Here is a 12,177-nt window from a genome sequence, read left to right on the forward strand (position 1 = left end):
ATAACATCTTACAATATACTCTCTAATTTAATTCCATACTTTTAGGCCTATTTAATCAAAGAATCAGCTTGCATTACTCCCTAATACACAAAAATACATTGGAACATGAAGAAGCAAAATACCCTCCTCTCTCCAATAGACAGAGCCATAGCCCACAACACTCCCCTACTTCACCTCACCACCACACGGAACAGAGTCGATAATAAAAGCAAATACTTGATTATTAAAAACAATCGAAATGTACAAAGCAATAAGCTAATCAAGCCTACCGAAATGATCATATACACGTATAAAATCCCCCCTCCCCCCATCATCGACCTACTTAATGAACATCTGGACAATATTTACACTCTTTGTATTAGCGCTTAATGAATCCCACAGAAGGAAATCCCCGACTTAAATGTCTGGAATATGGGGTCGGATATTCTCATCTGTAGTAAATTTCGTTGTGTTCATTTTCGTATGCAGCGGTGTAAAGGAAAATGAACCTTACCGTACACGACTAGGAATGTATGTTGCGTGTCGTATTTACGCACTCCTACAGTATAATGTATTTATGGTTCATTTTCCTTTACACATGAACATAGGAAAATGAACAAAAGGAACATTGTTCTGATGGACTGTATATACAGTATTGGGAGGCATGGATAGGAAGAGCACTGTGACATACGAGGTTTGGTTTTCTTTACCGACGATATAGTATGTATCATACATGCCGAAGAGATATTAAATGCAGAACAAAAATGGCCAAACGGACACCAATGCTCTCCAAATCCACAATCCATTTCCCGTTAGATCCCCTACCGATTGAGCTTAGGTGGGCCAGGTCATAGGCCTTATATTTTCTGCTGAAAAGGGTCTGAGTTACAGGCCTGGCACTGTTGGCAGCACAACTGTAGAATACGCCCTTTTAGCCCACTGTAGGCCAGTTCAAGTGATATTTAATTTTCATGACTGCGTAGTACGTGAAATAGACTTCCGGCTTATTATACCTCTAATATCTAAAGGAAGTTCTGACAGTTCTTATAGGGAGGTCCGTTTACTGCCTGCTGGGTGGGATGAAGGGAGTGAGGGGTATGATTGCTATGGAAATGAGGGTGGGGCGACTGCGGTTGCCATGGTGATAAATCTTCTGCCCAGCTCGTCATGCTTGGAGTTGCCAAACCTCTCATTTCTGAGCTACATCTTGTTGCAAGCAGTTCAGTGTGAGTGACATTCTGTTTCTGCTTTGTGGCCGTTAGTAAGTAGCATATCTAACGGTATTTAAAATGCTAATTACGTACAATTATTACATTTCAATATATATTTCGAGTACGATGAATACTCCTCGAGGGAGAGGGAGGACCAGGACTCGTCCACCTCGTGAAAAAAATACCGCCGGCCGTGGTGTCACAATTCATCACCAAGGAGGAGTCCGACTCGTTGGCTGAACGGTCAGCGTACTGGCCTTCGTTTCAGAGGGTCCCGGGTTAGATTCCCGGCCGGGTCGGTGATATTAACCTTAATTGGTTATTTTCAATGGCACGGGGGCTGGGTGTATGTGTTGCCTTCATCATCATTTCAACCTCATCACGACGCGCAGGTCGCCTAGGGGAGTCAAATAGAAAGACCTGCAACTGACGAGCCGAACCCGTCCTGGGATATCCCGGCACTAAAAGCCATACGACATTTCATTACTAAGGAGGAGAATTCTTTGAAGAGTAGGTTACGAGTTTTTGGGAAAGGAATGTTCCCTTAAATCCATTCCAGAGAGTCCAAAGCCCTTTAGAGTTAGCAAAAGTACTGTGACAAGAGTTACTATGGAGAAATATAAGAACTCAGAAGAGGGGTCATATTTACTCTTCCTTACTGAACGTGGTTCATAACCTTGTTTTTGACTTTTAAAATATTAACAGTAGGAAGCTGCTGTTGGAGAGAGGTGACGTAGGCTACTAGCTCTAAGGAATACGTTCCTGCAGAAGATTCGAAGGCGGGATCTAATGTCTAACATGTGGCTAGACGAGACATGGGTCAATGGTGGCCATACCAGAAATAAGGGATGGACCTATGACCCTCTCAAGGGAACGACACGAAGCTGACGTATTTGAGCACCTTCAAATACCACCGGACTGAGCCAGGATCGAGTCCGGCCCCGCGGTGTAGGGGGAAACGCGTCCGCCTGTCACTCGGTGGCCCCGGGTTCGATTCCCGGCCGGGTCAGGGGTTTTTAATTGTAAATGATTAATATCTCTGGCCTGGGGACTGGGTGTTTGTGTCGTCCTTAATGTTCCTTTCCTCACATTCAACACGTTACATTACCGCCATTTACGTAATACACTCAGGTTCCTCACATATGGTGCAAGTAGGGGCAAAAGATCTTCCTAGGTCCACGCCCCGAACAAATAGCATTAAAAAAGAGCCAGGATCGAACCTGCTGAGTTGGGATCAGAAGGGCAGCGCTCTACTGTCTGAGCTTATCAGCCCAACCCCTGTTAAAGATAACGGAACATGAGAACAAGTCAGTCACAGTCTGGCCAGGTCGTCTACAACAGAGCACAGCGGTCTGGATAAACGAGGGAACAAGTGAGCCGGAAGCGAGGGGTAAGAGAAAGGAATGCTGGAGTGTGGCAACATCGTGAAATGGCACGTGCAATGTTCCTCCCTCCAGCCCTAGCTGTCAGGACTCAACTTTAGATATTAGAGCTATAGCACTTTAAATAACTTCTCTTCAAGGTAGGATTACTTCAGTTCAGCGTCTCCCGAGGCCGTGAACCCGACAGTAGTTGACCCGAAACTAAAAGCACATTATAGGCCTATTTCCGATAGACGTTCAGCTTAGGCCTATTAGTTGGTGTCTAGTTCATAGGTCTATAGGCTAGGCCTAGACTAGTAGGTTATATGCCGAATAAATGTTAAGATCAGAGCAGAAATATCTAACCAGACACAGATGAGAACCGAATCACGCCTTCCTCCAATGCGATATCGAAAGCTAAATAGTCAAATCGAATGCCATTCAGTGGATGACTAGCGCACTCTATACCTCTAATAACTAAAGATTCTAGTTAACAGCTACTAACCACAGGAGAAACACGCTGTAGCGAATGCATCCCTTCACTGAGGGTTGGCTTCAGGAAGGGCATCCTGCCGTAAAGTTGGGCTAAATCTATAGTCTACCAATTGCCGACCTCAATAAAATTGGCGTTAAGACCAGGAAAAAGAAAACTACATAACATTTCTTTGGCACTCGACACAACGTACGCTGAAAGTCTATCTGAAATAGGCCAACATTTTTACTATCTGCTTTTGGTCGCATCGACGCAGATAGGTGTTACGGCGACGATGGGATAGGAAAGGGCTAGGAGTGGGAAGGAAATGACCCTGGCCATAATTAAGATACAGCCCCAGAATTTGCCTGGTGTGAAAATGGGAAACCATGGAAAACTATTTTCAGGGCTGCCGATAGTAGGGTTCGAACCCACTATCTCCCGAATGCAAGCTACTAACCCAAATTGCACGGCCACTTGCTTGGTAGGCCTATTTGAAGTACAATGCGGTAGTGAAAGCTAAATATCGTCACTGCGCGAGCGAAACATCGTATCTGACAATGCTCTTCCTATCCATTATTTCCCTTAAGACTGGTCACGCCTCCCAGTCACCTTTATGGATACGCAATTTATCAGAACAATATTTTCGTTCTCTTCATTTTCCTATGTTCATGTGTAGGCTAAAGGAAAATGAACCTTACCGTACTGCATTGTAGGAACGTAGCCTATGTTTGCATGACTATTTACGCACTCCTACTACAGTATAATGTAGGCTATTTCACTTTACACACCCACATTGGAAAATGAACACAATGAAAATTGTTCGGATGGACTTTATATCCATATGTGGCTGGGAGGCGTGACCAGTCTTAAGGGAAATAATGGATAGCAAGAGCGTTGTCAGATACGAGATTTCCCTCGCGCAGCGATGGTACTCTGAACATATAGGCCTAATCTATTGTTATTTTCTTTAAACGCAGTGCAACAACTCATTAGAGCCTTGGCCTGCCAAGACAACTGCCACCCAGCTAGATGGCTTGCAAGTACTGAAGCACACCGTATGTCATCGTTGCAACATCCTTAGTCGTATTGTTTGTCTTTCTTGACCGGGTCCACTGCCTCTCATGTTATCTAAAGTTCGTCAGTTGGTCTCACGAGCCTGAGTTAACCCTATTCCAGCACTCAGTCCAGAATTAAGATCTCTAAACTGAACCGGAATCGAACCCAGGTCGTCCGGGTAAGAGGCACACATGCTACCCTTCACCACGGGGCTGGCCTAATAATAAAGTAGTAGGCCTATGGTATTTACTTTTAGGCTGACTCCTTGGCCGAATGGTCAGCGTTCAGGCCTTCTTTACAAAGGGTCCCGCGGTCTGTTTACGGCCAGCTCGGGGATTTTATTCGCGATTGATTAATTCTTGTATCAGGGTCTGGCTGTTTGTGTTTCCCTGAACACTATCCTTTTCACATTCAGACAACACTCCACAATACCAACCAGCACAGAAACACGCAACGGTGACTACATCCCTCCGTACTGGGTTGGCGTCAGGAAGGGCATCCGGCCGTAAAACAGGGCCAAATTCACATGTGCTACACAGTTTACACCCACGATCCCACGGGTGAGCAAAAAGCGATAGAAAAGAAGAAGAATTTTCAGACTGTCCGGCTCCATGGCTAAATGGTTAGCATGCTGGCCTTTGGTCACAGGAGTCCTGGGTTCGATTCCCGGCAGAGTCGGGAATTTTAACCATCATTGGTTAATTTCGCTGGCACGGGGGCTGAGTGTAGGTCTATGTGTTGTCTTCATCATCATTCCATCCTTATCACGACGCGCAGGTCGCCTAAGGGAGTCAAATCAAAAGACCTGCACCTGGCGAGCCGAACCTGTCCTGGGATCTCCCGGCACTAAAAGCCATACGCCATTTCATTTTTTTCATTTTCAGACTAAATTGAATACTGTTACAACCAAAGGAAATCTGTCTCTTTTCCTAAGCAGCCTATTGGTTTCCTTTACTTGCCCGTCTTCCTTAAAGTCTGGAAGTCTGGGAGTCACCACTGCTCCTTTGTCTCTGATGACGGATCTGATTGTGTCAGGCCCGCAGATAAGTTAAGTCAATTAGGAAGTCAGTGGTGAGATCACAATGAAACAAGACATTAGCCTAAGTATGGTGGGGAATACAAAAAGGAAAAGCCGCCTAAATAACCCTGTATTGTTCCTTAATGGCTTTGGACATGTCTCCTTTTCCTTCCAAGCCCTGCTTTACAAATTAGTGGAGCGTTGTTTCCGGTGTGGGGATTGGTGGAGATGACCAACCAATGAGCAGGCACGTCGTGGGCGGAGTCTGTAAGACGACTCCTCCCTTTGCTCCTTGGTCGCCTGCAGGCCTACTCCAGTCTGTGGAAACACTGCTGGGTGGAAGGCTAATCGTCTGTTATTGAGTTACCGGCATAATACGTCACGATTATCTTAATTGATACGATCGTGATCCGCTCAGCCAAACAAGGGACTATGTGATTAGAAGAACAGCTACAGCTTCGTCAAGCAAAACGTGTGTGTTTATATATTTCCTTATATTAGTGAGCTTCAGAGTTCGTGTAACTCGATGTTACAAGTTAAATATTGCAGATAATAATAGACAAATATAGTACTATTGTATAGAAGAAAGATAGTGTGTGTTACACCTGAAAATGATTGATGAAACATGTATTATATCGTTCATCATGAAAGACTTCAGAAGAACCGATGTCGGTGAGTGAATTGATATAAACTGGGAGTGATAACTGTCTTATGGTATAAAAGTGATCTAAAACACAAAACTTATAAACTGCAGAAAACTATAAGTGTTTACTACTGTACGGTAATTTCTGACCTTCGTAGTGAGATTTGTACATATTTAATTAAAATGTGAAATCCAAGAGAAAAATAGAATATTCCTTAAATCATCTGAATTTCATCTTGTTCCAACCGAAATCAAAAAATATTCTCACTATCAGTTTTCACATCCAAGTACTCATAAAAATATAGTCTAAATTTTATCTTTATTCAACCTAATGAGTAGCTCTCATATCAGAAGGAGGTTAACTTAAATAAACATTTGGGACGGCTTTTAAAATGTACTTACGACCGCGATTCTTAATTAACTTTTCAATATATACCTCCCGGCATTATGCATAGAAGACAAGAACATGTGGTTTTTCTCTAAGGATTACCGTGATGTATGAACTGATAACTGTTTGATTCAACAATGGAAACAACATTTAAGAGTGACAACCCGATAACGACTCCCTCCTCTCAAGAAAGAACCCGAAATCTACGTCCATTCTCTATAGAATCTTTAATTGCGACGCGACCAAACCCGGAGACTACTGAACTGAATTCGTTAGATCTAGTGAACACTCGGCTAGGTGCAGCTACTCAGTGTGGTAACAATATGGCTGTAGCTCTAGGCTACCCAGGACTTCACTTACCATTGTTGTACAACTCGTGGCTACCGACACTTCAAGCGGGTTTGTTCCAGCACCACCAGATGGGACACCCTGACATGAACTGTCTCGGCGCTGGAAGGATTCCTCTGCCGCCTTTACTGGTTCCCCCAGGGACCCAGGGCCCGCTCAGCCCCGACTCTGAAGCGTCACTATCACCGAACATAGCGCACGACCTATCCGGCAAGACAGCCTCAGGTAAGACTCAATCTCCAGCTTTGTGTTTGTAACATCAATAATAAGCAACATAAAATTCACATAATGATTATTACATAGTCTATTAATTAACTTTTATATTTCGACAAACTATGTCTTGGTTACAATTGATTCATGTTCCGGATATACACAACATTCATGCTTCTTACAGTCACTAAATGTCATCGTTCTTCATCAGCTTATTTATGCGCTGCAGGTAATAGAATTTCCTGTGTCGTTGTACAGAAATTACTTTGATTGCCTGAAGGACAAATTGACAAAAACCAGTGTCTGTTAAGGTCTGTATTAAGTAGAACAAACGTTAATTTCTTTCTGTAGGCCTACTCCGAATGAATTCACACATGTATATTTCAGCTGACCATTCAGCCCCGACTCTGAAGCGTCACTATCACCGAACCATTATACTATTATTATTATTATTATTATTATTATTATTATTATTATTATTATTATTATTATTATTATTATTATTAGACTATTATCTATCCTATTAATCTCTAGGAATAGTGTTATGGTAGTAGGAAATATTACTACTTTAAAAATTAGGAAGACTCGTTATCCAATTACTTTTAGTTAGATTGCTTTCCCAATAAAGAAAAATGAGGATAGGCTATAGACTATGCCTACTGTATATGCAATTCTAGAATGATGTTAAAATGTAGAATATAAGTCTCTTGCTTAACAATAAATTTGTGTCTTTTGGGGTTGAAACCTCGAGTACAGGCACGACCAAAATGATGGAGTCCCTTAGGCACAGGCTACTATTATAGGTCTAGTCATTTCTGAATATTCCATTCATATCTACGACGAAATTACTGAAAAAATACAATTTATTCTTGTGTGTGCCATTCGGTACAGGAATATCTACTGTTACTGAAAAGCGTACAGGAATATCTACTGTTTCTAAAAAGATCACAATGTTTTATGGACTAACAATTTTGAAAAAAAAATCGAGAATCACTATCACGCATCCATTCTTAGGCTATTAGGTTCTATTATTATTATTATTATTATTATTATTATTATTATTATTAGGCCCGTTATTATTAATACTGTATTATACTAATTTTAGGGAGTAGAACATTGTTTCATAGGTATAGTCTGCTGATCATTGGTGCATAGCTGGTTAACTTTTGGCCTGTTACGATGCCGGCTGGGGCTGGAGACATTTAAGGATGATAATGCCAATTGCCTGCCGTGGCCAGCATCTCTTACAGGACAAATTTACAAAACTCAGCGTCTGTTAAGACCTGTGTTAAGTAGAGCATAGGCCTAATAAAGCATATTATTATTATTATTATTATTATTATTATTATTATTATTATTATTATTATTATTATTATTATTATTATTATTATTATTATTATTATTATTATTATTATTATTATTATTATTATTATTATTATTATATTGCAGCATTATGTGAAGGGATGAATTCACTATTGCGGTTAGGGGCGCGCAGCTATGAATTTGCATCTGGGAGACAGGGAGATAGTGGGTTCGAACCCCACTGTCAGCAGTACTGAAGATGGTTTTCCCTGGTTTCCCATTTCCACACCTGGCAGATGCTGGGGCTATACCTTCATTAAGGGCACGGCCGCTTCCTTCCCACTCCTAGGCCTTTTCTATCCCGTCGTCGCCATAAGACCTATCTGTGTCGGTGCGAAGTAAAGCAAATAGTAAAAAGAAATCACTAGGCCTATGCATACTTCTCTGGTGGTTTCTAACATGTTTTATGCACATGAAGATAGGCATTAATAAAAACAGAAACACCTAGACCCAAGCTAGATAAATTAACAATATGCAGTTAAAATCCCCGAAATGGGAGGGAATTGAACCAGATGTCCTCTAAATCAATCAAAAGTCAGCACGCTGACCAATCAGTCAAGAAGCCTTATTATTATTATCATTACTATTATTGTTATTATTATTAATATCGTATTAATCTCTAGGAATAGTGTTATGGTATTAGAATAATAGAACTAGGTCTACTTTAAACATTAGGAAGACTCGTTATCCAATGACTTTTACTTGAATACCTTGACAATAAAGAAAAATGTAACAGATGAGGATAGGCTATAAGTTATGCAATTCTAGAATGATATTAAACTTTAGAATATAGGTCTATTGCTTAACAATAATTTTGTGTCTTTTGGGGTTGAAATCTGGAGTACAGGCACGACCAAAATGATGGAGTCCATTATCGTAGTCATTTATCTAGAAGGCCATTTGTTTATTTTATTTTTACAATTTGCTTTACGTCGCACCGACACAGACTTATCCTTGGGATAAGGAAGGGCTGGGACTAGGGAGGAAGCGTCCGTGGCCTTGATGTAGCTACAACATTTGCCTGGTGTGAAAGTGGGAAACTACCTTCAGGGCTGTGAACAGTGGTGTTCGAACCCACTATCTCTCGGATGCAAGCTGACAGCTACGTGACCCAAACCGCGCAGCCACTCTCTCTGTCATCCATTTTAAACACGGAGGTTTATCTACGCCTTTTCTAGACTGTAAAAAACCTATCTCTATGATTCGAGAACGAAATTAAATTGTAACTTACGATACAAATTGTATGTCTTTTCCCTAACATGACAGAACCACAAAAAGTTATGGGTTAAGCGTAAATGTATAGCCTATTAAAGAGTAAGGCAAGACATATCGTCACTCCTGTGCCAAAATCGCGAATGTGACAATGCTCTTCCTATCCATTATTTTCCTTAACACTGGTCCCTCCTTCCAGCCAAATATTGATATGCAGTCCATCAGAACAAATTTTGTTGAGTTCATTTTCCTAAATGCAGGCCTATGTTTGCATGACATATTCACCCATTTAAGGTTAATTTTCGTTTACACATGAGCATAGGAAAATAAATTCAACGAAAATTGTTTTGATGGACTGTATAGCCTATCAATAAGTGGATGTTGTGGATAGGAAGTGCATTGTCACATTCGCGGTTTTGGCATAGGAAGGACGATATTTTATTACGAAAGACCATAACACAGCACAAGGTAAGTTAGCCTATACTAAGTTTAACACTGATTCTTCAGGACAAGAGTCTACTTAGTTTTTATGCCAGAAAGTGTGTGTAATGCATGTAGCCTATTTTGGAGGGGGGAAAATGTCAGTACTACCTTTCGTGATCTTTCAAGCTCATTTCCACAAGTTTAAGATATGTTACGCAGATTGTACTTTTATCCTACCTTTCGACTGAATATAGTTTTGTACAATGTTAGCCTATCTATACATTCCATGCATATTTCTTCGATTTATATAGACTATCGACAAATTTCGTTAGCTAGAAGACAGTAACAAATCGCAATAAATCTATGCATGGTCTCTTTTATTCAGAGAATTAAGACAGTAGCCTAATGACAGTAGGACATTTCCCTTAGGAGAGAGAACACTCATCATCATCATCATCATCATCATCATCATTATTTTCTTATTCTTCTGACGTTTCCCCGAATTTTGTTTAGACCATCACTTGATGTGGATTTGGCCAAGTTTAACGGCCGGATGTCGTTCCTTCCATCAAACCTACGTGGAGGGATATAGGCTATTCTTCATTGCACATTTCTGTGGTGTTTGGTGGTGTGTTGTGTTGCGTTTATATGAAGATATGTGCATTAAGACGAAGACAAATGCGCAATCCCGAGCCAGAGGAATTAACCGTAGGCCTATGTAGTTGAAATTCACGATCAGGAATCGAACCTGGAATCCTTTGAATCGAAGGCCAGTACCCTGGCTATTCAACCAAAGAGCCGGTCGGAGAGAGGACACTGTCACTATTAATTAAGGAATGCTGAGAGTATGGAGTAACGAACACCTCAAAATAAACAAAGTAGTGACCTCCGCTAAAGTGTAGGCTTAGTTCGATGACTAACTAATTTACAGTTCAGGCCCAAAGTCAGATCACTGTAGAAAAAGCTCAGACATTTGTGGTATACTTCATAGCAGAACCGCAACAAGTCACGCTCTATGACGGAATTTATAAGCTGGAGCCTGAAAGTTAATTCTGTTCGGAGCCACGGTGACGATTGGCAGCTCACCTGAACCTGATCTTATCCTTGGTTTCCTATATCAAATCCATAAAGGTGTTGAGAAAATACTTCATTGAAAACCCTAGAGCATTTGCCCTTATCCTTCGTCCAACTATTAGTCTAATTACTACAGGTTTACATAATTCTACAGCATGACGAAAACTTAGATTTAGAATAGTTCCTAATACACTGAGTCGATGACAGCGATAAAAATTCTACAGTGAGATTCTTCTGGTAACGCGAGAATTTTCATTCTAAATCCCTTGCCGTCAAAGTTTATCGTAGGTCTATTACCTTCTATGTAGGTTAATCCATGAGTGTATGTTATTATACCTAGGTAGAACTGGCCTAATTAAACATTTATTGTAGTCATTGCATTTTAGAGAAAAGCAACGATTCACGAATCGAACTTATATTTATGGGCGTATCATGGTTTGTTACATTATAATGATGTCGTTCTCTGTGCTCGGAAACGATCGAGTCACATCTTAAGGCTTCAGTTCAGCTTTAATAACTAGCATACCTAGTTAATATATTTTAATACTAATTCTCTTTTTTTAACCATTCGGGATTATCATTCCATTTTTAAATACGACCCTATTACTTTTGTGATAATTATTTGGTTCGCAGGTGTAAAATTCTGTGCGTGTTTTAGTATGTGACCTGAATTTCTAAGCCAGCTGAGTTTTAAAATAAAATAGAACGGTCAATTTTCACAATGGGAACTTATTGTAGCACACAATATTTATTTAACCTTCAATTTCATGTTATGTACGGTGTATTTAGAGTCATGGAAGGAAGTTGCCATGGTAAATATTGATATTTAAAGGGCATTTAAAATGCACTCTATGAATAAGTTTGGAAATGACATGAAAACATGTCAGGAATATGCATTATTGAAGAATATGTTAATGTGTTCCTCTATATTACTCACTTAGAGAAGCAGCTCAGTTTCGCAGTTACATTATACAATCGTATAACACTTTTGGTATTAAATCCTCTTGACACAATTTTTTATTATGACAAAACATTTTTTGATGACTCATTGGCTGACTACGTTAAATGTGCTCACCATCCCGTTCTTCACTTTCAGAGCATAATTTAATCTTAAGGTAATGTTTCTCATCTAATCACAACAGGAACTTCCCTTTCTTTGTGAGATGATGCCATCTACTATGACGTTAGAATAAATTCTAACATGTTATTAAAAGTTGTATGTTACGCTAGATATATAGGCCTATTGATTTTAAATTTTGCATGAATATAGCCTAATCAAGACAGTAAATAGTTGACCTGTTTTTTGATTATGGAAGTAACCTCTCAAGAAGTTGATCTATGTTTGGAGCTTGATGTCTGAAGGGCTGCAAGTATCCACGATTGAAAGTAATTACTATCGATGTATTGGTACAGGACA

At 40.3% G+C, this 12,177-nt stretch overlaps 1 protein-coding gene across 1 annotated transcript in view; it reads left to right on the forward strand.

Annotated features, from left to right (window-relative positions):
* Positions 1-6,268: 6,268 nt before the first annotated feature.
* The window catches only part of LOC136874524 (homeobox protein unplugged-like), a 210,571-nt gene continuing 204,662 nt past the window's right edge, over positions 6,269-12,177 (forward strand). Inside the window, exon 1 of the mRNA XM_067148161.2 lies at positions 6,269-6,704. Within this exon, the coding sequence (XP_067004262.2) occupies positions 6,269-6,704 (436 nt within the window). The remainder of the gene's footprint in view (positions 6,705-12,177) is intronic.

The sequence above is a fragment of the Anabrus simplex genome, chromosome 5 (genome assembly GCF_040414725.1).
Source record: "Anabrus simplex isolate iqAnaSimp1 chromosome 5, ASM4041472v1, whole genome shotgun sequence".
NCBI classification, from domain to species: domain Eukaryota; kingdom Metazoa; phylum Arthropoda; class Insecta; order Orthoptera; family Tettigoniidae; genus Anabrus; species Anabrus simplex.